Source organism: Ochotona curzoniae, unplaced genomic scaffold (genome assembly GCF_017591425.1).
Source record: "Ochotona curzoniae isolate NIBS_2020 unplaced genomic scaffold, NIBS_Ocur_1.0 scaffold_4506, whole genome shotgun sequence".
NCBI classification, from domain to species: domain Eukaryota; kingdom Metazoa; phylum Chordata; class Mammalia; order Lagomorpha; family Ochotonidae; genus Ochotona; species Ochotona curzoniae.
This window is the reverse complement of record NW_024467119.1, coordinates 29,963,865-29,991,834: the sequence shown is the minus strand read 5'-3', so window position 1 is coordinate 29,991,834 and position 27,970 is coordinate 29,963,865. Positions and strand designations below refer to the sequence as shown.

General features: G+C 42.3%; 1 protein-coding gene across 4 annotated transcripts in view; it reads right to left on the bottom strand.

Annotated features, from left to right (window-relative positions):
* Window positions 1-27,970, bottom strand: part of HERC3 (HECT and RLD domain containing E3 ubiquitin protein ligase 3) — a 99,444-nt gene that overhangs the window by 19,694 nt on the left and 51,780 nt on the right. For 2 of the 4 annotated variants that reach the window (XM_040967062.1, XM_040967063.1), the window contains 14 exons: window positions 27,823-27,899; window positions 25,263-25,387; window positions 23,178-23,237; window positions 19,923-20,034; window positions 19,421-19,610; window positions 17,508-17,671; window positions 17,271-17,384; window positions 11,139-11,162; window positions 10,956-11,045; window positions 9,347-9,517; window positions 7,176-7,319; window positions 5,787-5,953; window positions 3,654-3,720; window positions 2,827-2,909 (listed from right to left, as the gene is read on the bottom strand). In XM_040967062.1, coding sequence (XP_040822996.1) covers window positions 2,827-2,909; window positions 3,654-3,720; window positions 5,787-5,953; window positions 7,176-7,319; window positions 9,347-9,517; window positions 10,956-11,045; window positions 11,139-11,162; window positions 17,271-17,384; window positions 17,508-17,671; window positions 19,421-19,610; window positions 19,923-20,034; window positions 23,178-23,237; window positions 25,263-25,387; window positions 27,823-27,899 — 1,588 coding nt within the window. The remainder of the gene's footprint in view (window positions 1-2,826; window positions 2,910-3,653; window positions 3,721-5,786; window positions 5,954-7,175; window positions 7,320-9,346; window positions 9,518-10,955; window positions 11,046-11,138; window positions 11,163-17,270; window positions 17,385-17,507; window positions 17,672-19,420; window positions 19,611-19,922; window positions 20,035-23,177; window positions 23,238-25,262; window positions 25,388-27,822; window positions 27,900-27,970) is intronic. The other 2 variants (XM_040967064.1, XM_040967065.1) reach the window with 2 other exon arrangements.

Genomic DNA, 27,970 nt, shown 5'->3' with positions numbered 1-27,970 from the left:
ACTGGCTATCTGCCAGAGATATATTGCCTGCTAATGGGCAGAAGTCCCTACACCTTTTGGGGTCTTGGAAGAGATCCATGTAGTTGAGTGTGCAGGAAAAGAAACTGAGTTGGAGTTTGTCTTCCTTCTAATAGCTTCACCTTCTCTCTACTCTGTTGGATTTCTGGCTCATCTTTCTCTGGAAGAACATACCCTAGGGTAAAAATGTGTTATCGGAAGCAGCCCTGGAGTCCATCCAACAAACAACAGAAGCACCAGAAAAGAGACCTGCTTGCATTTTAAACAGGCAAGTGCCTTCACACTGGGCCAGCAATCACCAATTCTGACAAACTCTGAGGGTTCAGCGATGCCCATGAGCACATCTTTGCCAGTGACATGGAACAGTGGAGGAAAGCGCGGAAAGACGAAGAAGGAAGTGTGCCAGCGTCCACATGCATCATCCTGAGACACCTTTACTTATAAACCAACGGCAGCTCCTCATGGCCAGTGAATGCAGCCTTACTGCTCTCAATTCTCAAAGCTTGCAGTTAACCCTCTGACTCAGATAATGTGGGGTGCCCAGACACGGCTTTCCCAGGGACACTGCCTGCCAACACTCTTTCCCCACTCAGAGCTCGCTGCCTGAAGTGACCACCAGATTTATCCACCCCCATTCAGGGCAACCTTCATTTTTCCACTTGCTAATGATCCCATCTGAGTGGGCTTCCAAATCCAGCTCCATCCCACTTCTACCCTTCCAAATGCACCTGTCCAGGTTGATCTCTCTATATCAGACTCAGTCATTATGTTTTCTAGTCTTATATCCCATTTTTGAGTTGTATTACAAGAACAGCTCATCACCCCAGACTTAGACATTCTCACAACTGATTTCACTGTTGACTCAAAAAAAAAAAAAAACCACTGAATAAGGAGAAAAGTAAAAGGAGGAAAGGGAAAGAGGAGAGAGACCAGAGGAAAACTCAGAGTGCAAAAATTAGACAAAGCAAGGGAATTTTAATTCCAGCAAAGGCCCTGATGGCAGCCAGGGTTGCTAGCTGTATCAGCCCTCACTAGATCATGTTCTCCATCCAGAGCACCAGGCACACAGGTCACTATGGTGATCCCTAAGGAAGATACCCTGATGGTCCCCATCCTCGGTTCACTCTGACAAATGATGTACAAGTTATCTTCTCTGAAAGCCAATGCAGAAACAAAAGACATCATCAGAAAGGCTACAGTTAATGATGGTGAGAGGTTCTAAGAAGTGCATTGTCCAAACAATTGTGCTGGTGTGTGAACCGTACAGAGGGCGAGATGGGCAGGTCTGTAATCATGTGGTCTCTTGATGTGATCAAGAGACCCAAATGGATAGGCTACTGCCAGCAAACCCAGCAAGCTGTTCCATCTCTTAGGAGCAGGAGTATTTTCTGACACAAGCAGTAAAAGTATAGTACAGAAGCAGGCATTATGGCATGGTGGGTTAAAGCTACCACCTGTGACACTGCATCCGATGCAGGGACCACTTCATGCCTAGCTGCTCCACTTCTCATCCAACTCCCTGCCAATGTACCTGGGAAAGTATCAGAAGATGGCCCAAATGCTTGGGTCCAGAACCTACATGCGAGACTCAGAAGAAGCTTCCAGATTTACACTGGCCCAACTTTGGCCGTTGAGCAAGAAGTCAATTAGAGCTTAGAGCTGAGTGAGTTTTACTCCTTTTCCAGCATGCTTCCAAGGAGAAGCAGCACTGGATTTCCCCACACCTGTAACTATGTCTATGACCTCAGTGAAGCCCTGCTTTCCCCTGCAGGTGCTTCACACTCCCGGGCCCTCCCGGTTAGCCACTGCCAACTTCTCCTTCAGACAAGATGCTTCACCTCTAGTCCAGATGCTACTGATGCACAATTCCTCATTTCAAGAATTTGCACTTTATTACAAGGTATGCAGCTCTTTAAGAAGAGTTTGTCTTTTAATTTATTTTGTTGGAATGCTTTCCCCCTGCAAGTGGCCATTTGGTGCCACAGTTAAGTTGCTGCTTCCCATATTGGAATACCTGGTTGGAGGCCTGGCTCCTCCACTTTTGACCAAGCCTCCTGTTCATATGCATCCAGAGAAGCAGAGGACAACTCAAGCACTTGGGACCCTGTCACCCATGTGGAAGACTTGCGTTGTATTCTGAGATCCTAGCTTCAAGCCCTAGATACCGTGGCTGTTTGGGAAATCAATAAGCACATCAACATATTCAAAATACAACTTCTCCACTCAAGCCTGCTTTATACACAATTTCTTTTAGTCAGCTGTCCAAGTTATAAATTTCAGCACTGTTATCAATATCCTAGGCCTCATATCTTCTATATATAGTGAGACACTAGCTCCTATTTATTACATAGCCAACACATACAAATTTTGTATTCCCACCACTGTTAGCACCTTTCTAACACTCATTTATTCAACTTTTTTTAAAACACAATTGCGTCAGGCATTCTACTACACATTAGACATATTTGGGAGTTCACTCCAAAGTACTTTCCATAAATTATTTCATTTTATTTTCACATCCACCCCATGACATAAGCAATGCCATTCCTATAATATACACTATTTTAAGGTAAGAAAATATTAAGAGATAAAATAGTTTATTTGACTTGCAAAAGGTCAAGGCCAATAAGCTATAGATATAGAACTACAACAATTATCTCCTGAATCCAGAGCTGGTGTTTGTTCTACTATTAAACATTCGTTAAAATCTGCAATTTCAGTAAGATATCATTGTAACCTGGTCTTAAGTCTAATCATAGAGACAGAAGGTACAACATGTGCAGCCATCCACTCAAGACCAGCACTAACCTGTTCTCCTTGCACACAGTCACCTTGTCTCCACCGGGTATCAACTTCTTCTGTTCAATCACCCCATAGCTTTCTCGGCAGATCTACAATTAAGGCAGAAAAAAATTCAATCTTGTTTACCACTTATCTGTCTTGTTAGAATCCAACCAATTGAAGGAGGTCTTAGGAACAAACGTAGTTAACTATTTATTACCCTAGAAAATTCTTGGAAGAACCCAAATCAGAAAATATCAGCACTGAAACAAAGAAAGATCTTTTACAACAAGGAGCTGCCAACAGATGTCCTAAATGAGCATGGATTCATTTATTCAACACACTGAATTCCTGCAACACTCCAGACACCATGTGTATAACAATTTGATTCAGAAAAGCTCATGGCTTTGGTGATTGAAAGAATGAGCACTGGGCCCAGTGAGGTAACCTAGTGGCTAAAGTCCTTGCCTTGCACACTCCGAGATCCCATATGGGTACCAGTTCTAACACCAGTGGCCCTGCTTCCTATCCAGCTCCCTGCTTGTGGCCTGGCAAAGCAGTCAAGGACAGCCCAAAGCCTTGGGATCCTGCACCCATGTGAGAGATCTGGAAGAGGCTCCTGGCATCTTATTTGAATGCTTTTCCTCCTTCAGATCGGCTTCAGATTGGCTCAGCTCCGGTCGTTGCAGCCACTTGGGGAGTGAATCAATGGATAGAAGATCTTTCTCTGTGTCTCTCTTCCTCTTTGTATAACTGCCTTTCCAATAAAAATAAAATAAATCTTAAAAAAAAAAAAGAATGAGCATTAACTATGACCTGGAAGCCATAGTCGGAAGCAAATGGGAAACTCTTACCGTGAAGTTGAGGCAGAAAGCCTCCTCAACATCTTCCCCGGGGTAATCTAAAAGTTCTTGAAGACTCCTAAACACAGGGCAGAAAAGGGAACAGAAGATCAATGATGCAGTAGAGTTTCTACTTGTTGCATGTCTACATCATTTGCAAAGAACTGTGAAAGACAACTCAGAAATGAACAGAATTCCAAACTGTCAGAAAGTCACACACCTATACCTTGGAAAGAATTATGGCAGTACAACTGGAACACATTACTTGTTCCCCTTCTGTACTGACAAATCCTACTGAATTTGTGTGGAAATCTAGATGGATTTATACCTGATACAGCTGTGTTTTCTTACCCTGCCACTGCTTGGGAGTTTATATATGAACATTTGGTGCCTCAGTGATCCTACAGACTGGCTTAGTAGCCTGTATGAATTAGTAGAGTCAAAGAAAGCCACCACAAAGTCACCTTATCTATTTAAGAATCTTATAGGTCTGGGTCTTAATTGCAAAAGACAGAATCCCAAATGACAGCATCCTGAATGATGATTCCCAAAAGATCAAAACTTCAGGTATAAAATCTCAAAATACAATTTTAGAAAAACTAATTTAAAAAAATTCTTTAGGGGTGAACCCAGCAGTATGGCATAGAAATCTGAGCCTCTGCCCAAAGCACCAGCATCCTATATGGGCTCCAGTGTCCTGGCAGCCCCACTTCCAATCCAGCTCTATGCTTATGGCCTGGGAAAGCAGCAGAGGCTGACTCAAGTCTTAAGCCCCTGTGCCCACATGGGAGATTAGGAAAAAGTTCCTAGCCCCTTCAGATTGGCTTAGCTCCAGCCATTGCAACCACATAGGGAATGAACCAGAGAACAAAGATCTGACTCTTTCACAAATGCATATATATAAAAGACTCCCAGAGGAAGTCTGAATAGTTTTCATGTACACATACAATGTTTACCCACAAAGTCAACCTTTCATAATGTACTTTTGCAGACTCAAAAATGCAAAAAGACATGCATCAAAACAGTAAAATTCTAATTTCTAATGTCTTCATTCAATTTCTACTTCTATACCAAAAATGGTACTTGGATGAAGTATAGAACGCAACAAATTTTTAATAATGCTGACAATTCATGATAGACAGTGGGAGGGAAAGGGGGCGCTGAGAAAGTCCAGGGGCCACTAGTGTTCAGTGCTGGAGCCCCAAGGCCTATGAGCCTGCAGGACTGGTATCCTCGCCCTGCTCTCAGAGACCAGCTTGTCTTCCATTATTGTTCTCTCCTGGTCCCAGCCCACTGGATGGTGTTCACCACAAGGAACAGGAATCTTCCCCACCCAGTCCGCTCAGACCCACACACCAACCTTCTCTGGAAGCACCTGCACCTTCACATACGTGCTGAAAATAATTACAAGGTTTCTAGCTATTCAATTAGCCAAACCTGTTGCAACCATCCTGGGTACAACCAAAAAAGAGCACAGCAATCTCTGCCCCTGAATTCACTCTCTTGGCCCTCTTCTACCTCTTTTGGCCCCTTCTTCAAAGGGGATTATGGTCTTAAGAATGTCATTATCATGGATTTTCATACTAGGACTGTCATTTAGCCTTTAGGGATTTTGTTCTTGAGAGATTTCAACCTGTGATGCTGGCATTCCAGGTGGTGTTTCCAGGATTATGACTGGCACTGCCTACTGCCCTTACTTATCGACACACAGGGCTCTGTGTTACACCCAGTATTATCTGTCACACACCTCACAGAGAACATGAAAAGCACACAGACTGCATTCTTTAAAAGGGTGGATTGTATTAGTATATAAATCACGTTATCAATAAGCTTTTAGGAACTCTTTTTCCATACATTCTTTCCTGCTATCTCTGGTCTGGGACAAGCACAGAGTTTTCGTTCTTGTTCAAATTATGGAAAGCAGAGATGTGATTCCTGAGCAGCTCTGCCCCCTTTTTCCCTTTATCCTTTCACCCCTGACAGTGAAAAAGGCATTGCTTCAAGCAAGAAGTTATGTGGCAATATCTTAAACTAGAGCTTACTCAACAGCATCTAATAGTATTCAGTCAACTCACAGTTGTACACATGGTATAGTCAAACCTTAAACAGTCCCCACACCGATGCACCTATCCTGCAGCTTTGTACCTTCCTTCGGTGGGCGACAGCTCCTTTAGGTCTTCCAAACCAGGCTGCACGTTCAGCAACTTCTTATAGAGGGCCAGTGGAAAGTGGAGGTCAACCACAGTGGAATTGTAGATAGCGAGTCCACAGGTTATGCCAATCAAGTGAAACCAGTTGTGTTCTACAAAACACTTTTAGAACATACAGAGACATTAAGGGAGAAACATAATACCCACAGCGCTCAAAACCTTGTTTATCCTAAAAGCATTTCATCTCTTTAACATTTAGTGACCTTCACAGGAGCTCAGAAACATTCTCAACAAGGGTTTAAGACAAAAGACATCACGCACAGCTCACCTACAGCAGGGAGGGCCCTAGAACCTTCTGCAATCAGGCTAATTTTCTATTCTGCGCTGTCTCATACCAGAAGTCTTCAAAAAGTCACAGAAAATGCGTATGATAGGAACTAGCGTTGTGGCAGTCAGCCTGTGATGCTGACATCCTGTATCCAAGCGCCAGCTTGAGGTGTGGCTACTTCATTTTCAATTTAGCTCTCTGCTAGTGTGTCTATGAAAGCAGAGGGCAGACAGCCCAGTTGCTTCAGTCCCTGTCACCCACAGAGAGTTCAAGGTTCCCAGCCCTAGTCTGGCCCAGGCTTCGCTATGGTGGCCTTTACAGAGTAAACCGGCAAATGGCAGATCACTCTGTCTCTCCCTCTGTTATTCAGTTTTTCAAATAAAATAAATCTTAGGAAAAAACGTGCAGCATTGAAATGAAAAATACTACACATAAGTTTAAGATTTTGTTCCAAAATGAACTTTCAATTCACAGATCCACAAACTTTAAGTGCCAATGTATGGCATCATTGGTTATTTGTGTCTACTGCAGTCTTGAAATGTGGCCAGGCACACATGAGCACATCAGTGTTTAAAACATTTCATCTTCATGTAAACAGAACATAAAGGGTCGCATGCAGCTAGTGGCTGCCTTCTGTGACAGTGCAGACCTAGGGAGAAGTCCCTAGTAGAAAAACACATTAATCTGGTTTAAATTAAAATACTTTTTACAACTCTGATTTTCAAAAACAAGTGTGTACATATGTGTATATATTCATACACACTATCACTGTTATTAAAACCAGTTTCTTGCTTATGTGGTGCTCCTTTTATCCTTCCTTAATAACAAGACTGAGATCTGACTAGAAATGAAAACACAGCCAACGGCTAAAACACAAAACAAAAAAACGGATGGATATCTGGACAACAGGTGAAAAATGAAAACTGGGTAAATTATTTTCATATTCTAACTATTTTTTTTAACATTCCTTTTGGCCAAGTTGGAAGTCAGGTGAATAGACTGGTAACAAAAACCTTAATTAAATTCTTCTGCTTAATTGTAACTTCACAAACTTACCGTGTCTGAAAACCACAAGAGATTGGAATCCTGATAGTAGGTAAACATGCCATAGATGGGATTCAAAAGTTCTTTCAACAACAGCAGAAAGAACTCCTTTGTGACACCACCTGCATCCACTGCCTCTTCACCATCAAAGATCACCTTAACACAATGAAACAAAATTAACACGTCAGGGAAATCTACAGCAGGTTTCTAAATCTTAGTAGATTCCATTCTGAAGTCAGGACAAGGACATAACGAAGAGTGGATACTGGGGCACTGAGGCTGCTGGTGCTGCCTGTTCATTATTGTTGGGAGCAGGTATTTTCCAGATAACACACAATTTTTCCTAGGTGCTCCAAGAGACACCATGAAGTCAGAAGTTTATCCTCTCTCTCCAGAACATCTACCATCCATTTCAGGGGAAGTAAAGCAAGCTCGCAGAAACAGAGTGTGCACATTCTTTTCAAAGAATGCAATATACAATGCGAGGTCAGTCTCCTGGTGCCAGAGGAAAGCAGTGATGGACTTGCATAAGGAATACCACCTGGAGATACTCACTCTCATAGGGTTCTGGACTAACAGAGCAGGTCAAAGGGCAGAGGGCATGCTGACCATAGATAGGGGCTCTGTGAGGGGCTGTGGGACCAGCACAGCAGGCCCAGAGTGGTCTTTAACCAGTAACAACTACAGCAAAAACAGTGGCAACATTAGAACCACTATTAGCCTAATCCGTGGAACAGCCTTATGTCTGGAGATTGCTGATATTATCCCCACTTGACCGAGAACAGCTCAGGAGGAGCTACAAGTAGGATTTCTGAAAGTTTATCTTTGCAACTGAGTTCCCAAAGCAAAAGTCAGGACAGCTCTCATTTATGAGATGTGGACCTCTCTGACCACACAGAAAGCAGATATCATGCAGACAGGCTACAAAGCAAGAAATGCTCATCTGTGAGTTACTCGTTGTCAAAGGCAACAAAATGAGAAGCAGAATCCAAAATACAACCCAGAAGTTCTACAGAGAATGACCAGGCAGCCCAACAGCATTGAAGCGTATCTATTAGAATGCTGGAAAGGGTAGGAATATCATAGATAGCCTCAACTTAGTATTTGCTTGTAAGGTTTGTTATGATTCACATATTTTTATTGGAAAGGCAGATTTACAAAGAGGAGAGACAAAGATCTTTCATCTTCTAGTTCACTCCCCAAATGGACAGTGACAGAGCTGAGCCGACCCAAAGCCAGGTGTCAGAAGCCTCAAACCAGCACCCAAATGGGATGCCAGCACCTGAAGGAGGAGGATTAGTCAGTTGAGCTATCCTGCCAGGCCCACATTTACAAGGTTTTTTAACAACAGCAGCCAAATCTTCAAACAAGCAGTTGTTTGCTTTCAAGATTTGTTAGGCAGAATGACAGAGATAAAAAGCAGAATGAGATAGAAAGAGGGCAAGAAAGAGAATCTTCCATCTGCTGTTTCACACTGCAAACGGCCACAATAGTTAAGTCTAGACCAGTCCAAAGCTACAAGTTAGAAACTCCATCTGGTCTCCAACTTGCTTGAGCCAACTTCCATTGCTTTCCCGGGTACATTAGCAGGAAGATGGACTGGAAACAGAGCAGACAGGACTCCAACACTCCGACATGGGATACCAGCATTGCAAGTAGCAGATACGTTTCTGTCACTTCCCAGGAATGGGAATAACAGATATAGAAGTCATCTGAAGAAAAAGGTGGATGACTTTCAACAACTTCAAATAACTCAGTAAATGTTTCTAGGATACCTGATGGTCTTACTACCTGTTTTCCTGTTTGACATTCTTTGTCTCAAATCTTTGTGATCTAAAATCATCCTAGCTGACTCCTTCCCGACTTCAGCAAGCGGAACCTGTGGCGTTTACATTACCTGTTCATTTTTGGTCAGGCTGATACAGGGAAATTTAAGTAGAACAGCTACCTGGTGATATGTTCACAGGCATTTTTACCTACTGCTCTGTTGAGAAGTTGTGTTTGATGATTTCACAAAAGGAGACAATCACATTCTGGCAGAAAGAAAGCCAACACCACAGAGAAAGGAAAAGAGGGAGGGTGGCACTCAACCATTTAAATGAGATGATCTTTGCAGCTTCCTGCAAACTGTTTAAAGGAAACCCACGAGGAAGACAAATGAAGACTCTGCTGAAGGGGCTCACTTTGAGAGGTTTCTTCAGATCGATGTCAGAATGGATGCTCAGTTCCCGTAAGGCATCTCCCACAAGGTTGTTCCTGCGAACGTGAAGGACCAGGAAGGGGCTTCTGGCCAGCAGAGGCTCCAGGGTGAGCAGCATGAAGACATTCTGCAGGTTGGCCCCGTTGACCGCCACCTGCAACGGCACCCCCAGGCCCAGCGTGACTCGGGGCACCTGCCAGCTGGCCGACTGATAGCTGCGTCTCTAAACCTCAGCAGCCTGCCTGCATCTTCATTCTGACCTTTTAAAATCTTATTTTCACAGACTTCTGAGGTTACTTATGGTCACACAGCACTCAAGCCTTGCTAATCTTTGCTCTAAGAGATTCGCTGAAACAATTTATGCATCATGTGATGGATAACCAGGTCCAGGAAAGACATCAAAACAAACTGATCTAGACAAAAATATTACTCAACTTAAACAGGAGAGTAGATAAAAACCATAACTTTGCAAATGGAAGAAAAGTAAATCTACTGAACACTTATTAATGGGTTTTTACTCTTGAAAAAAGTATTCATTTCTCTGGGAAACCATTATTTCTTTAATAAGAAAAATACGTTTTAATTGAATGAGGGAGAAAGACAAATTCTATTCACTGATTCAGTCCTCAAATGCCTGCAACAGTAACAGGGACTGAAGCCAGGTGCTGGGGGTGCAATCCAGACTTCCCAAGGAGGTGGCAGTAACCCAACCCTTGGGCCATCACCCCTCTGCCCAGGGTCTGCGTCAGCAGGAAGCTAAGCTCAGGAGCTGGAGGTGGGCATGGAACCCAGGCAACTCAGTATGACCTGTTCTTGCTACCAGACTATTGCAAGTATAGATGCAGACAGAGCTACAAACACACAGAGGGAAAGCAATGAATGAAGTTAGTTACATTTATTCTAATCAACAGTGGGAACTGGTGAATTTAGAATGCACACTTACAAATCTGTAGGCTTATCAAATCAAGTGTATTTTGTATTATGAAGAAGCAAAATTTAATTTTAATTACATTTTAAATTTAATTTCTCTTTCATAAAAGGAATTCCTAAGTTTCATTTAATTCGCTTTCTCTGTCTGAGGACAACAAAGAATGGCCCCATCCATCAAAACGAGAACACAGCAAGGCAATGTGTTTTGTTTTGTTTTTTACATTCTTAAATCTTTGGGGAGAAAAAAAATCTAAGGAAGAATATTGGACTACATATGCAAATTATATAAAATTCAAACTTCAACATTCACCAAGATTCACTGGCACTCTGCCATAGCCATTCATGACTCACTGTCCGTTGCTGCTTTTGTGCCATGACAGAACTGCACGCTTGTAACATCGGCCATACGGCCCACAAGCCTATATGGGCTGGTGGCACTTCACGAAAACTGTTTGCCAACTGCTCACCCACAAACCCATGCACTCACACCACGTATGGTTCATTCAACATAAAACCGGTGGGAAAAAACAAAACCCTTCTAACAGTTCTAAGACTTAAAATGGCATCCCAACCAAATACACAACATCCTGTTAGGAAAACTTACAACTGAATTCTTGGGTGAGTGAAGCCTGGGGGAATAATTTTTTTTTTAAATCTGATACCTGCATTTGTAGCTCAGCATCAGTCTGTAACATTTTGGTCTTGGCTTGGGCGTCAAAGATGAAAGGGTAGGAACAAAGTGTCACAGCATCCTGAAACAACACATGTTAGTGGCAGGAAGATCATATCCCACTGAAAATTCTGCTGGAGAAAATGACATGAGTCAATGTAGAAGAGTCATTTACCTGGATTATAGATGGTCTGGCCTTCTGTGTAAAGAAAAATAAAAAGTCTCATTTGGTTTGCAAAATTTGAATCTTTGACCTCTCAAACTGTATAATAAAAATTAAAACAAACAAACAACAACAAAAAAAACCCTAGACAGCCCATCTGACTATTTGATGGAACTAACATCATTTGAATAGCTGACAGATGTAGAATGAGAAAAAAAAAAGCAAATGTTAATTAAAAATAATAATAATAAGGACTTTAAAGGTCCTTTCACTTAACTTTCCATAATACACAAGATTAACAAGAGTTTTTATAAAAGAAATCTAACTCCAAACCAGGAGCTTGACAAAACTGATTTCACAGGCTGAGTTTGCTGGGAATAGAGGACAATACACACTGGACTGTTCTTGTTAGCAGGTAGCATCTTTCTACACATGCACACACAGCATGTGACCCCTGAAAGAAACCAAATCCTGAGTGTGAATTTCAAGTGGTCTGGAGAGTGCTTTTCTTCCAGTAAGCTATCCCTGTCTCTGGGTTTAGCCTGAAAAAGGCCCTCCAGGAATATGTGAATAAAGCCATACAGAAATCCCTGAGGAAGAACTGCCCAGGGAAGACAAAGAAACACAATGCCATCTCCCCAGAAGGGACGTCACAGTTTCATCTATCGTGTGTGTGTGGGGGAGGGGAGTGCAGGAGAAACCTCTTCCAGAAGTTTTTGCTAGGTACCTAACAAGCATTACTAACAGAAAGAACAAATATCATCACTACAGATTTCCTCTAGCAATATTTCTCCAACAGAACATGAAGGATTTCTTCTCAGTGATCAGAGTACCCTACAATTTTTTTAAAGCCGATATTCCACATGAAATGAACAAAAATGCATTCTGAACGAGCTTCTGATATTAATGTGGTACCAAATGATCTACATTTATCTTAATCACTGCACTGGTGCCACAGTAATACTTAAATGTCCCTAGATAATGAAAACAGCAGTCTTGGCAGGAAAATGCTGCATTTGTACCAAGGAAAAGGCCAGCCTGGGCCTGGCTGGCTGAGCTAGATTTAGCAGCAGAGCAGAGAGCTGAGTCACAGCAGCCCTCAGCCGCAGGGCAAACCACAGGCCAGGCTCAGCTTCAGCAAGACCAGCCTGCTTATCATACGAAATCAGTGCAGTTAATCTGCAATGCACCAAGTTCTGTGTTTTGTCTGCACCTAATTTGCAAATCTGCTTTGGCTTTCTACGTGCTTAAATGCTACACATATAAGAAGCAAGCACACATCTTTTGTGCGTGAGCCTACTGAAGTGAAATCACGTAAAGGCAACTTTAATTAAAATATACTTCCCTAATCCTCTAGACGTGGGTTCCAGCAGGATCTTGGAACACATCCTGGAACTAACAAGAGTGAGACCAGGCATGGATTCATTCATTTCAGGCGAACCAGACCCACTCTCAGGGCTTCCCCAAGCAATTTCCTTCTGGATGAGGAAGTGAACATGACACTCTGCAAAGTCATCTTTCTATTATGTGTAAAACAGATAGGAGCATCTTGGCAAAGCAGACTTAACACTGATGCCAATATTCAGAAATTTCTCATTTTCCTCACCAAACAGTTTAGATAACCCCTAGGGTTGTTTATACTCAAATACATCAGTATCTAAAGCAAGGTAGGGTTGTGAGAGTAAAGTAAAAAAGTAGAAATGAGTTCAGTGACTACTGATGAGAAAATTCTGGAGATGTCCTACATTTAATTGCAAGAATCAAAGAATGGAAGGAGGAGGTAAGAAGCTTGAGCTCTAAACATTAACAGCAGTGCTCCAAGTTGTTGAAACCTTGATTCAAAACTCCCTGAGGCCAACCTGCAAGCTTCCAGATCATTCTGCTCACAACAGCAATAGCCCAGCAGCCAGAAAACTTCCAACAGGCTCTCCTCCTCTCCCCAAACTTCATCCTCTTTGTGTTGGCCTGCCCACTCTTACCCAGAGCCAATGTTGGCTCAATGGAAGTTATTTACGCACACCCTCCCACATCCCCAGCCCCAACTACTCTAGTTTTTTAGATCCTACAGATGTTTGCCCCACTGCCACTCTGCCTTGCTGCTGGGGGCTGCAAACTCTGGTGGGTACTCTGGTGGGTACCTGTAATGGGTCAACAAAGTCTTGGAGTTGAACACTACAGAAACAACCCATAGCGGTGTAGGGTCCTTGTATCCCTGGCATTTAGAGGACCTGGCATTTCCATGGCTGTGACTGTTATTTCAGACATGGCATAACAGCTGTGTCCCCACCCCCCATTTTCGGCTCTCTATGAAGCTGCTCTCATTCTGGACTGTCCCCCAGCACATTCTCCCAACCACCACAAGTCCTTCCTGGGTCCCATTAGGACCCATATCCTGCAGTTCCCGGACCTCCTGTCACCCCATGTCTCAGTCTTGGAGGAAGGCTGAGTCACCAGAGGAGGAGGAGTTAAACAGAGGCCAGGGTCATGGTGGGCTGGCTGAAAAGAAAACCAAAATTGACTCCTTAGAAGACACAGCCAGTCCCAGGGGATCCCACCCCAAGTCTGTGGTCTGCAGAAAGCCCCTGGACAGCCAGGCTAAGGCGGGAGGGGCGGGCGGGGGGGAGGGAGCGCTCACAGCCCAAAACAGTGACAGACACATGGGACAGGCTGGTCTACATCTACAGGTTTCTGTTCAGCCTATGAGTTTTTATACTTTAATAAGGTTGTACTGGTTTTTGCAATTGTAGAATATTTTAGAAATGGTATTCCTCCTGGCATTTCCATATTATACAAAATAAACCCGAATGACGCTATGCCACAACTACCATCCCTATCCTAAGGGGAGGCAGATGAAATCACCCCAACAGGGGGCTGTCCTGCCCTGCCAATTCCCCGAAAGTGAATGTCACCAATTGCAAGCTAGAGAGGTACTGATAAAGCGTATTTCAAGTGTTTCTACCTGACGAAGGGGTTGCACTGTGACCTAAGTTCATTTTGAAAGTAGATGAAATGTAAACAATACACAAGCAAATGATCTGAAGAATATATTTCCTGAATGTGGCTATCGTTGCAGCAGAGGCACTGTACAAACACCTTCCCTGCCATTGTGCTGAGGAGCAAACATGGCCTCTTTTCTGCTAAGGGCCTGCCTTGTTCCCCCCAGAGGCTCAGTAGCAGAACTTGGAGCTCAACACTGCCCCCTTGTGTTGCATCTCCTTGTATGCATAGGATGAGATCCAAGCTCTCCAGTCCCTGTATTTTGTCACAGAATGCCAAGCTGGTGCTGCCCTCTACGGGAGCTTGAGGGTTACTCACTGCATGAGCTGTCTGGTTTCCAATGGGGATGGCAGCACCGCATTAAAACCACCACACCTCTCCTTAAACGGAACAAACGTCAGACACTTCCAGAATGTTCCTTCTGCACACGTGTTGGATTCTGTTGAAATTTCTAATAAAGAAAACTACCGCATCCCTGCACCACACACTCTAAAGGATATCAGGTCCCCCATGTCTCCCTGCCGAAGGACTAGCAGGGTACAAGGAGGTGCTCGTAAAGTATCTGGTAGAAAACGGTTACTAAAGGTTTCTTAGACATGCTAAGCACCTTTCTACAGCAGGATTTTCTATGCCTCTTTCTGCTCGATTCCCATAATGCTATTGTAATAATCATTCACAAATGAGGATGCTAACAGAAGCTAAGTAACTCTTTTAAAGATATAGCTAATGGACCAGAGCTGAAACTTGAACCTGGGTTCTTTCTGACTAGGGCATCGACCTGAAGCTCTATGTTCTCGGTCTCAACTGCCAAGTTAAAACAATTAACAACAAACCCACTTATTACTATATACAAGTAAGTAAAATAAACAGAAAACTTATACATCGCATAGTTGTAGCTTACTAGGTTAAAATGTATCAAGATTTTTTAAGCTTCATTTTCTCATAGCATTGTACCTCACACAAAAGAAAAATTCTACAGAAATCACAAAAGGCCATCCTAACTTAATTTTATCAATTTTGAGTAGCCACATTAATTACTAGAGAGGAGATAAATAATTTTCTATTTAAGATTTGCTACCTGTATCAAACACTGAGAAAGAACTAATGAACAATAGTTAACACTGCTCATTTAGGTAGCTTCATTCAGAGACCTACATTCAGGGGGGTTTAGATTTTCACCAGCAGCTTTGTTTTTCAGAGTCAAAAAGTACTAGATCAGAACTTTTTTACTTATACCAGGTCACATAAACAATAGATGAGGAAACAGAACAAGTGGCTCCTTTAGTGAACTGAATTAGTGGGAAAATTCTAAACTTCTCTGGGCCCCACTTGCCTACCTGAATACACAGCAAGTGACCTAATTCATACAGCTTATTCTTGCACTTAACATTTTACCTTTCAATGAATATTTGGGCATCAGTTCATGAACAGAGAGCTCACCTTCGTACAGTTCTAAATTCAAATGTGAAGCAGTGATTACAACTAGCTCCCAAGTTCAATTTCTCATGTCAACCCACTCAGAAAGATTACTTTTTATTGAAAAGTCTTTCTCCCCAGGGTAATCCATAAAGTCTTACCAAAAAATACAACAAACGGAAAATGTCAAAATATCCAGAGAAAAATATGCCAGTGTGTCTAGCACTGATCATAAACTGTTTGACAAAACAACTCTGTCATTTCAAGGCCTTGCTTTTAGAGACCATCGTTGACTTCCAAAACCCAGAGAAGGAAAATGTCACCCTTAATGTCGGTGACAAATCTGCCAATCTGGCAAGGTCTCCTCTCAAATGTACGTGCTGCACATGGCTTCACTCAACACAGTAACCAACTATCATTCCGCTTTCTGACATGAGACAAATTTACACTAATGCCACAGGCAGAGGTTCCTAAAGAGCCCTGCATGTATGCCGAGTCAGCGTGCCTCACAGCAGCTGCCACAGCTGCTTCAATGACACAAACTACATAGAGTAAGAACTGGGTCAGGGGTATATGACACTTCCCCACATATCATCTTACGTTAGCAGTCACCCCACAGGATCCAGGCAACTGACACAATGACTGACATGGGCCGGCAGGCAGAAGATGATGACTACGAAATGACCCTTGCCCTCAGTGACAGTCGCAAACCAAGCCGCAGTGGGGACTGTAGCACGTACAGTCTAAGCTTAGTCTAAAGAGCCAGGCTAGAGCCCAGACAGTTGGAACTATCTGGAAAGACAGGTTGTACTGCCAGAACATCCGAGTGTCAAGAAAAGCTGGAGACAGGTGTTCTCAGGTTTTCTTGACTACTTAGATTATGGCTGCCAGCCTTTGGGGGAATCCTGAAGTAATATACAAAGGCTCAATGTTAATGATGAACACACGAAAGGCAGAAAGTTAATCCAATCATGTTGTCTGCATGTGGGTCTTTGAGCATGTGATCAGATCAGACCAGGTTGCTGGCTTCGCGGGGAGAAGCCAGAGAGATGTGTGTGCCGCTTGTGTCTGTCTCCTGGCTCACCACCCAATGGTTCCTCTGCCCGTGCTGCACCATGTCCCATTGATCACCCTTATCAGACATCCACCCAACGGGGCCGCAAGAGTGTGTAATGTGAACCCCCAAAACATAATCCACAATAAACCACCTTCCTTCTTAAACAGCTCCTCAGACACTGGTTGTATGGATGAAATGCTAACACAGTGATCTGAAGCAGAGAGTCTACCACCTTTGCCATCCTTAAGTAGGTAGTCCAGAACTTTATTAACTACAACCACATGACTATACCATGGAGCTCCAGAACTTACTTGTCTTGCAAAACTGAAACTATAAATGCAGTTGGTTAACAACTCCTCATTTACCACTTCTTTCCTTCCAGGCCCTGGCTACCACCATTCTACTGTGTTTCTGTAAATTTGATTACTTTAGGATACCTTACTTTTTCAAATGCTGGCAACGAATAAAACTTGTAACAATCTGGGCAACTACACACTGCTAACTCCACATGAAATTTATGATTATCTAAAGCACTTTAAAGTCTTAGGACGGCCAGAGCCAGCTGGACGAAGTACAGGTCGGCCATCCACGTCAGACAGTGCAGCTGTGCTTCTGTCCCTGCTTGTTCTCTGCAAAGACTAAAGCTTGAAGACATGCTTTTCATGAATTCTTACCATCCCTGCTTGATGCAAGAACCACATGAGGTAGTCTTCCTGAATGTCCACAAGGCTGGAAATCTCAGGAATGTAAAAGGTATCATATTCCACATGTTTCACTTTAAGATTCACCTGATGAAAGACAAAGTAAGGACAGGTAAAGCCCAGGAAAAAAAAAAGTGACTTTCCTGGACAATATCCCCACAAACACTTCACCCCGCCTACTCACTTTCCAATGGTTCCTAATAGGCTCACCTTATATAACTTCTCCAGCAGCTTGAGAGCTGCAGTAACGTAATTGTTAAACAGTACCGGAATTAAGAACGTCTTTCTTCCCCTGAGCAGATACAGGACTGCACCTTTATAGAGGTTAACCAGCTTCGTGAAGTATTTTGGGCACACTTGAGACCACCAGTTATCTTAAGAAAGACAGACAAGACATATTTCAAAGTGTACTCTTGAGCAAATCTGTATGTCTTCTGCCTATCAACTAAAACTCTGCTCTGGTTAGAGGATAAACGTGGGTCTACAACGCAGCTTCCCAAAACTGACTTTAAAAAGAATCCATTCAAACATTTTTGGAAAGAGCAGGAACTTACGAGAATCCCTGCAGCTTTCTCTGTAAAGCCTTTGCTGAGCTTTCTCAAAGACTCATGCCAGAGGCTAACCTGGATGCTTAACCACACGCACTTACTAGAGAGATGCACAGATGGGTCGGGGTACTGTCACGGTATCAGCCCAAACAGCATTCCTACTTCCTGGTCCTTTCCCAGACACCACTTAAATCCTGCAGCCCACAGATGCAGAGTAGCATCCTGGGAATATCATTCCTTCCAATTCAAAGGCATAGTTATTTGGAAAACTGTCTTGTTTTGCGCTAAGGCTTTGCTTAATCAGACAAGACGCCTACACTACCGGCTCTGCCTTTGTCAGAAACAAAGCCAGTCAAGCTGAAATATTTACAAAGTGAAATGCTATAATGTCTGTTATTGCTTGTAAAATATTTTGGCAAAAATCTTAAAAGGTAGCAATATGCAGCAGGGACTAGATTAAACAAAACAAAAAAAAAAAAACACTGACACCTGTGTTGCATACATCTTGTGTTTTCCCTTCTTTGGGATAGTCACTTACATTTTGAAAATGAAGATGAGCTAAAAATAACTTAAGTGTAACACCAAACAACTCTGATGCCTTGTGTTATCTCACCTGCAAAAACTAAAATTTAAAGCCCCCAAACTTAGCAATACTTCTCAGAGACTGCCCTCTATCTCACCTCTGCTAGAACACCTGAAAAAATGTCCCAAGAGACATTTGCCGTTATAAAAAAAAAATGCAATACTGACAAGGTGACTACCGCTTTCACGACTACTGCTGGCCTCTCTCTTTCGCAAAGGTGGCGACAATGAGACAAAGTCAGTATCCCACCACCAGCCACACGGGTCCCTGTGCTCGGGGGACCACACTCAAGCAACATCTGAGTCCATCCGGAACGCAGAAGCTACTGAGCTGCTAACAAACACCTAAAAAATTTACCAGGGGGGAAAAAATTAAAAGCCAAATGACAGACTTTGTGATTAACAAAAACATCTCAGGCGCTACTCCCATGAGAGACACTCTCCAATTCACTGAGGAACGGAAGGTTCTTATCTCAGCAAAGTGTCCGGAGCCTGCAAAAATCAGTGTTCACTCAACTGTCCTAAAAAAGAAAAACAAAACAAACATTTGGTAAGTCCCCACTAGGTCATTTTCTTCCTCTACTTTTTTTTTTCTTTGTGGACACTTCTGTATCACGTAAACTTCATTTCACTCCCACCCCGTAAATGAGGTTTAAGAGACAAACAGACGGACACTAACTTCTGAGGCACTATTTCCATAACAAAACTGGGGAGAAAAAAAATAAGTGGTTTAAAATAATCTAAGTTTGTGCTTATTTCAAAATCAAGATGAATCTAACATGAATCATTTCAAACCACCTAAACAAAGGCTCCGTTTTCTCACAATGCAAATGGGGTATGCTAGAAATCAACAGCAAAGAAAGAAAGGTTCAAATATTAGGGATATTAAATGAGAACATGTGAATTTTTGGATTTCAATCCACTGGAAGCCAGCAGTCACACCAACAAAATTAAAAAGCACAAAACCACTGGTATTGAGCTTTAGAAATTCACCTAAAACTTTGCTGGGGTTGGTGTCCAGCCGGAGAATAGCCATTGCCAAGGGGATAGTCAAGGTTATATAATACTTAGAGTCCTGGAGCAGAGGAAACTCAGGCAGTATTAAATAGATTCGCATTGCTTCAACATCTGGAGGCGAACTGGACAACTGTGGAATCAGACAACTTTCAAAGCTATTCAAGATCTGCAGGAGAGAACAGAGTAATGAGAAATTCAGACACACCTGAGATCTACTTTACTCACATCTAAATGCATGAACTGTTTTGTGGATTCACATCAAGGTGCACTGAGAAACTACAGCAGCCAGGCGCTGTTTAGCTTCTCAGGACACATCAGTGAAAAGAAAAGCCAAGGTCTTTGTAAACTCAGAGTATTTCCTTGACAAGACTTAAGCCAAAAGAAAGCAAAAGATAAAAGAGAAATTGTAAAAAGAAAGTAAAAGACGGGCTCAAATTCCCAAAGTGATGAATGCGCTGTATACATGTAAGGAACATACCTGTTCAAGGATCATGGAGTGCTGAGAGTTCATTAACTTCTCAAATAACACCCTGGTTGAGTTCAGGTCAATCCCAGGGACTTTGGGACTTGTTTTAAAATGTTCATCAATTCTAAATACACAAAACATGTAAAAGAATGTAATAATAGAAAAGCAAAGCAAATCCTCTGACTGGAATGTCAAGCAGATAGCTAACAAAATCGTTTGCTCATCCTGATGAGATTTAAATTGTATCTGACTACCTACACTCTGGGAGAAGCCCAACAATATTAAACTCACAGGTTTAAACTAGTACATCTTTTTTCCTTCGAATGAAAAGACCCTTTCAGGTTGAGACTATCTTGAGGTATACGTGTCGAGTACTATTTCCCTGACTGACTTGTGGTCTTCGCCTTTCTCTCCACATGTGGTGTTCTGAATGAGATGCATGTGTGGTGGCTAGGAGCCAAAAGCATCCCCAGCCTAATCTGGCCCACTCATCAATAAATGGCAAGTTCCATTACTCTAGGTGAAGCCTAATGAATAAAGAATTAAAAAAAAAAAATCAACTTTACACCAAAATGCAAGTTAATGTCTCTCACTTAACACGTGAGAAGCAATCACATTCAACCAAAAAGTAACGTCACAGAAACTGTTCTTAACTTTCTGGCAACGAAATCACTTCAATTTTAAATAAAATCTTCATTTTTTAGACTTTGAGAAAATCTTTTTCAAAATTCTTATTTTTCTTAAACATATCCATCTATTAGCTGACAAAAGAGGTTATCACCTATTTACAAAACAGGCTTCCATTTATGAGTACCAGGCTTACTAATAGTCAACATTCTCTAACTGTAATGCTACACTGCATGAGAACACCCACTGGGTTTCTAACATCAAAAAGAGAAATTGTACATGTTGGAATTCAAATGGTAGAAACCAGAGAAGTAGTGTGAACTCTGCCAGACTGGTGTTCTAAAATAAAACTAAATGTGCCCAAACATGGACATTATTTCTCATCTCCTATATAAAAACTTTCACATGCTTAGAGATATTTTGTATGTTGTTAAAATAATGTATGTATTCGTATATTTGGAATTCATATTGATTGATTTCCTTTGACTTTAAAAATATCTATCTATCTATCTATATTGGAAAGTCAGAATAACAGGGAGAGGCAGAGACAGAAAGAAGACCTTTCATCCACTGGTTCACTCCTCAAGTAGCCAAAAAGGCTGGAGCTGAGCCATTTCGAAGGCAACAGCTAGGAACTTCTTCCAGGTCTCCCAAGGCTTTGGGCTGTCCTTAACTATTTTTCAGGTCACAAGCATGGAGCTGGATGAGAAGTGGAGCAGTCAGGACATGAATACATGCCCATAAGGGATCCTGGTGCATGCAAGGTGAGGGCTTTAGCCACTAGGCTACTGTGCTAAGCTCAGTGACACTTTCTATATTAACTGGGAAAGTAGGTTTCCCAAACTAGCACAGATGTCAGTTTAAAAGGAATCTATCATTAAATCTAGAGACTCAAAGCTACCAAAGATGAGCAAACCAACATGGTTGGTCAAAAGCTATACCCTGCCTTCACAAAAACCACCTTTCTAAAACAGAGCTCCTTAGCCTTGGGACTACTGACTTTTATAACCAAACAGTTCTCCACCAGGCAGATGGGCCTGGAAAACGTCTACATTGGCCTGGCCTCCACCCTCAAGAGTAGGTCTCTACCCTCTGGTTGAAACAACCAGAAATGCCATTACACATCGCCAAACGTCCCCTCAAGGACTTTCTGCAACCTGCCTGGCCTCCACCCTCAGGAAGCCAGTAGTATACTCTTAACCCATTGCAACAACCAGAAATAACACTACACACTGCCAAACATCCCCTGAACAGCAAACCACCTTGGGCAAGAACTATTATTAGAGAAGACCAACATCTGCAAAATCTGGAATATTTATTCCTAGAAAAAAGGTTAATTACTAAATGAACTAAGTCATTTGGTCCAGCTGCTCTAACTATACAAGTGACCTTACAATCTTTAACCAATGCTAAAGAGAGCTCCCGAAGCAATCTCTTGAAACCTGGTTCAGGAAACTTTTTTTTTTTTTTGATGTGCAATGGTTTATTTTAGTCATCAACTTGAAATACCTACAGACCTCAAGCATTATGTCTGTGTATGTCTGTGAGGGTATTTCCAGAAGACCCTTGAATAACTAGAAGGAAGATCTACCCAATCAGCTAAGGGCTGAGATTACCTCTCTCTTCCAGAGCTGGAGACACACTCTTCCAGCCTTGCACATTACAACTCCAGGTTTTGAAGTATTTGGACTCCGGCACTTACACCACTGGCCCCTCAGATTCAGCCTCAGACTGAGGGCTACTCTGTCAGCTTCCTCAGAACTAAGGTTCTGGAATTTGGACTAAGTCACACTTCTAGCTTCCCTAATTCAGCATCTTGCACATGCCATTCATGAAGCCCCTCACCCCATAGTGTGAGTCAGTTTCCATATCAAATCCTCCATTTACCACCAATCTCCAACTTTCATCCACCCAGCCATCATTCTCCTGTCCCTCCTTTTATCTATGTTATCCTATCCTGTCCTGTCCTGACCTATCTTCCATATCCCCTTCTTTGTAGAACCATAAGTAATGCAAGAGTTGAGTAGCACAGACAGGATTTATAAACAGAACTGAAGGCCAACTCATTGTGACTTCTCAACAGCCTGCTCACAGAAAAGAACTGAGAGATGACCAGGACTTGGGATTAGCGAAGATGCAAGCCCAGGAAAGCACCCTTACACTCCACCCTATTCTTGAGCTGCCCACTTGTAGAAAGGATAACACAGAGTGAAGAGACATTCTATTGACAATTTGGCAGGTAAGCTTGTTTAATTTAATTTGTGAGTTGGAATTGATTCCAAGGAGCTCCTGAAAGCCTTCTTGGAACTACTCCCCAAGCTCATTTCTTTTGAAAACCTATGCCAACCAAGCTGAAGAAATTAAGGAGATTAAAGAATTAAGACAGTGGAACAAAAAGTGCTTTAAAAATGGGCACTAAAGAATACACACACAGTCTCTCTGGCAATCTGCTGCATTGCCAAGTGCACATGAATCAGCACTGCCCTTGCTGACATCCTCACGCATCATTATTGGGCATTCTAATCTTTGTACAAAGTGTCACTGAATGAGGGCCCACCACTATCAAGAGCAAGAGTTGCTCCCAGCCTTTGCTGGGTAATTGCATCACAGCTGAGTTTCTAAAGACTCTAAATCACTTACTTTTTTTCCAGAAAACTTCCATTCCAACAGGCTGCAGAAGATAATATCTGAACAACACCACTGCTCAAAGAAAAAGAGGAAAGGCAGCCTTTAATAATCACAAGTAATAGGTAAACAACATCATTCAATCCATTCATCCTGTTAGAATGAGTTTCCCATCTAGAGCTCTTTCTTGTGCAGATGAAGTCTTGAAAAATATACACAAGTATTAAGAAGACAGTGTGTTACACCTGACAAGAACCAAAGTTTCCTGTATGTATATTTTTAAGACGGTCAACACTTCTTGCATGAAACACTTGCCCCTGGAAACCATGAGGAATAGTCTTCTACCAACAACCACTCAAACATCCCCTGGCTCACCCAGACATAAACACAAAATAAAACCAAAAAAGGGCTGCTGAACTGCTATTTCCTAAACATAGAAATTATCCTGGGAAACTAGTAACTGATCAACTACTTCTATTTTGTTGCTCACCTTTGAAGAACACTAAAACTTGGTGAAATGAGTACTTATTCCTTTTACCCAAGGTTACATGGGCTCCAGGAAAATAGCTGGTTTCTGAGAACCCATAGTGAGATGGCATGTCTGGAGCCTTGGGCCCTCTTATTTAGTATAAAACCAAGGAACAAATGCACGGTTAGGAAGGAAACTTCAGGAACTTCTGTTAATTATAAAAATTGGGGTCAGAAAAGATGTATGAAGATCCTGCTAGCATCCTTCCATTTTGTAAATGAGAAAACAGAGAGAAGGCAAGCACCCTATTACCAGTGCCCTGGACAACGACCAGTCTGTGACCAGTCTGGCCCTCTGCCCCTCTCCCCTACACTCCTTAGCACAGCCGTACAAAGGTTTCAGGGAATTTAAGATTTTTTTTATTGGAAAGGCAGATATATAGAGAGGAGGAGAGACAGAGAAGATCTTCCATCCAATGATTTACTCCCCAAGTGGCCATAGGACTGGAGCTGCACTGATCCAAAGCCAGGAACCAGGAGTCTTCCAGGACTCCCACAGAGGTGTACGGTCCCAAGGCTTTGAGCCATCCTCAACTGCTTTCCCAAGCCACAAGCAGGGAACTAAATGGGAAGCTGGATCACCAGGATTAGAACTGGTATCCATATGGGATCCCGATGTGTGCAAGGCAAGGACTTAAGCCACTAAGCCACTACGCCACCACGCCAAGCCATTTCTAGGGACTCTGAGGAGAGCCATGGAACTGCCCTAGGACTTTCTCACTCAAAATGATACTCCCTGGAGGGTCCCAAAATCTAGAGGCCTGGGCATCTGTTCCATTACCAAGTCCTGTCACGCACATTTCAGGGAATGACCATAACCGAGTGAGCAGAATCTGATTCAATTCTCAGCAAGTAGACCAGAGATGCTAAGAAGGCCAAGAGAAACGTTTTAAAATGGAGAAAAATTTATCCTGTAAGCACAAGTTTGGTAAAAGTCTTCGTTGGTTTTTTTTTATTGTTATTAACATTGTATTATGTGATACAGCTTTATAGGCACTGGGGATTCCCCCCATTCGTTGCTTTTTATTACGCTTTTCCCTTACATGACTTTGAATCATTGTGAATGGGGAAATATTAGAAAAACCATTTTCACTAGGGAAATGCCAGAAATTACTCAGTTAAGATAACAATTGACTGGGATTCCAGAAGCTTTGAGATAAGCGTGTGAAGACATGCATGGGTTTATACAATGGTAACTCTGAATTCCTATAGCAGAAAGGCCTTATCAGATGTTTATTCACCAGCATTTCTAAGACTTTACACAGTACCTGACCTTCCTGAATACACTTAGAAGAAAATTCCAATGTTATACTGAGCAAGGCAGGTGGAGAAATACACTCCATGTGAAAATTGAGGAACCACCATTATATTATCTGGGGTTAAGGAGAACAGACCCTGAATAACTACGTGTGTGAAAGAGAGAGAGAAAAGCAGAAAGAGATTAATTCCCTGGAATGTAAAATTCCATTTCTGTTCACAATGCCAATGTGTAAGTAGGAGAAATTCACTAAGCTAGAAAGTTCCAGCAGAACTTGGAAGAAAAAAATAAAGTGAAAACTAGCAACCACATACTTGATAGTATTTGCATTGTTGTGTTCTGACAGCTTCTGTCTCCAAATTGCTAAGGTTTCATCGTTTATTAAACTGGTATAATGCGCTTGGTTCACAGTCCGGAAGTCAACAGCAGGAGAAGAATTCTAGAAAATTAAACATAATGGTAAGAAAGAAAAGTTACATGGCATGGAATTTTTTTTCTCCTCTAAGTCCCCTCCAAACTCCCTTTCCGTGTTTCCCATGCTAGGAGGTGTGCACCACATTGCTTCCCACCAATCAGAAGGGAGATGGTCACACCTCCAGTTGCCTGGAATGCAGAATCCTAAAAGCTCTCCCAGACTTGCTTTTTTCTTCCCATTCAAAGAGCAGCTACATAACAAAAATTCTAACACAAACTTAAAATAAAATATAGACTCTGAATGGTTTCCTCATTTCTCATTATATGTCTACCAATCACACATTTTGCAGAAATAGTGGTAATGAACTTGGTTGCAGCCTCATGTTAATAAGTGAGTCAGAGCTTAACAAAAACACAGCCTGTTCTTGGCTCCTGTTGGTGACCCAGTCCCTGGGTGAGCACGCCACTTCATCATCAGTCTCTGGACCTCAACAAACACCTGTTGTTAGAAGGGTAAGTAAGCACATGTATCAGTTTCAGTTTTTCATAGGGAATGATACCTTATTAAGGAGTATTTGATTTTGGTTTCCTTTTCCTCTGGTAGCTTCCATTTTCAGCAACTAACTTTTTCCAGTTGTTCACACTCAACCTGCCCTGTCTCTCCAGTATAGGCAATGCCACCCCAATCCCTTCTGCACCTGCTGTTTTCAGCTGCAACCAAGCTCACTACCATGGCTTTAACATGCAAACTCTGTGTATCAGGATGGTTATAAAAGCAATAAAACCACATTCTATGTGGAATTTGTAGAAAAATCCAGGTTGTATAATATTACTGAAGTCCATTTCTGAAGGGAACAAATATTTAGCACTCTACTACCTGCACACACAAAGCCATCATCCTTCAGAGCAGAAGGGATTTTCCTATTTTGCTTTATTGGCATCTTGAAGAAACCAAGAATGAGCTCAGCCTGCCTCAGAATCTGTCCGGGAAGCTCTGAAGCTAGGCCTAAAAAGGTCTAGCAATGTGGTTCCAAATCACCCCAGAACGTAGTACTCCACTGCCTTCTTCATGCCCTGACCTGGCAAACAGCCCATGGCCAGCTGCATCTGTCAAGAAAGGAGTGGCAGGCACCTCAGTACCTTTTCTAGCAGAAACCAGAGAACGACACCATCTCCGAGTGCTCTGTGTTGACAGATGGCAGTGTAGCAGACCAAAGAGGGCAGCCAGGACTGGAAAAGGGCCCAGTGTTTCCACAGCTGCTCATTTTCTCCCCAGCAAAGTTAGGTTCCCCTGGATCACTAACATTCCATTTGCCGTCCCAGCAGGGGGATTGAAGGAGCAGGGTGCCACACACAGGCAGTCCTAGGAAGTTCCAGGGAAGGGAAGAGTGGGAAAAGCACAGGATGGAAAACTAGTGAAGGTGGGGGATGCTGTAAACAAATCTGAAAGGTTCTTTGCAGACAGAGCATGGAAAAGTGGAACAGAAGGGGTGGGGGGAATCCCAGAGCCTATGAAACTGTGTCACATAATGCAATGTAATTAATTAAAAATTAATTAATTAATTTTTAAAAGAGAAGTGGAACATGTGGATGCCTTGTTCCAGCTGCCAGCCTTCCAGCTGAAGTCCAGCAGGACCCTAGAAGGTGCTTCTCGGCTTTATCATCATGGTGATATCGGAGACCAGAACAGGGAAACTGGTCTCTCAAGGTGGAGTCTAAAGCAGGTTACAAACTATTTTAAAATTTATTAACAGTGTGACATCTTTCCCATGCATCATACACTTAATTTTTTTTGAAAATTCATTTTAATTCCATCTTGAAAGATAGACAAAAAGATCTTCTATCCACTAGTTCATTCTCCAAATGCGGTAACAGCCAGGGCCAGGCCAAGCGCCTGGAAATCAATCTGGGTCTCCTACCTGGGTGATTGGGATCCAAGTATTTGAGCCATTATCTACTGCCTCCCAGGGTACGCAATAGCAAAAAGCTGGATGAGAAACCACAGAACCAGGTCTCCACCATACACTGTGACAGGGGATGAAGGTGTCCCATACAGCAACCTAACCCAGGGAACCGAAACAACCACCAAGACACTCAACATCTAACAAAGAAACTGAGCTCCAAACACCTAGCGTTTGCTGCTGCTTACAGGAAAAGGAAGAAAAAGGAAAGTCAAATAAACCAAAGAAAACAAAGTCTCCTGACCTCCTTAGATTTCTTTTGCAACACATATGGATTTAATAATTTTGAGTTATACATTAAAAATCTATGGTTATAATACTGGGGAAAATATTGACACATCAAGGCAGCAAAATAAAGGTAGTTCCTCAAGGTCTATTCATTTCCATATGGCAAAACTGCTGGAAGCGGGGTATTGTGGCACACGTGTAAATATTTTCTGTAATAAGTACCGGGTCATCAACATTTCCCCCAACAGACAGCAGTCCAAAAACATTTTACCTCATACTTGGAGCAAAGAACAAAAGTCTGGTCTCCTCCAGAGAAGATCTGCTTAACAATATGATATTTAAAGCGATCTGTCAAAAGAAGATTCCAACATCAAATTTCTTTCCAACAACTGAAATTTCTTTTCAATCTTTTTCTACAC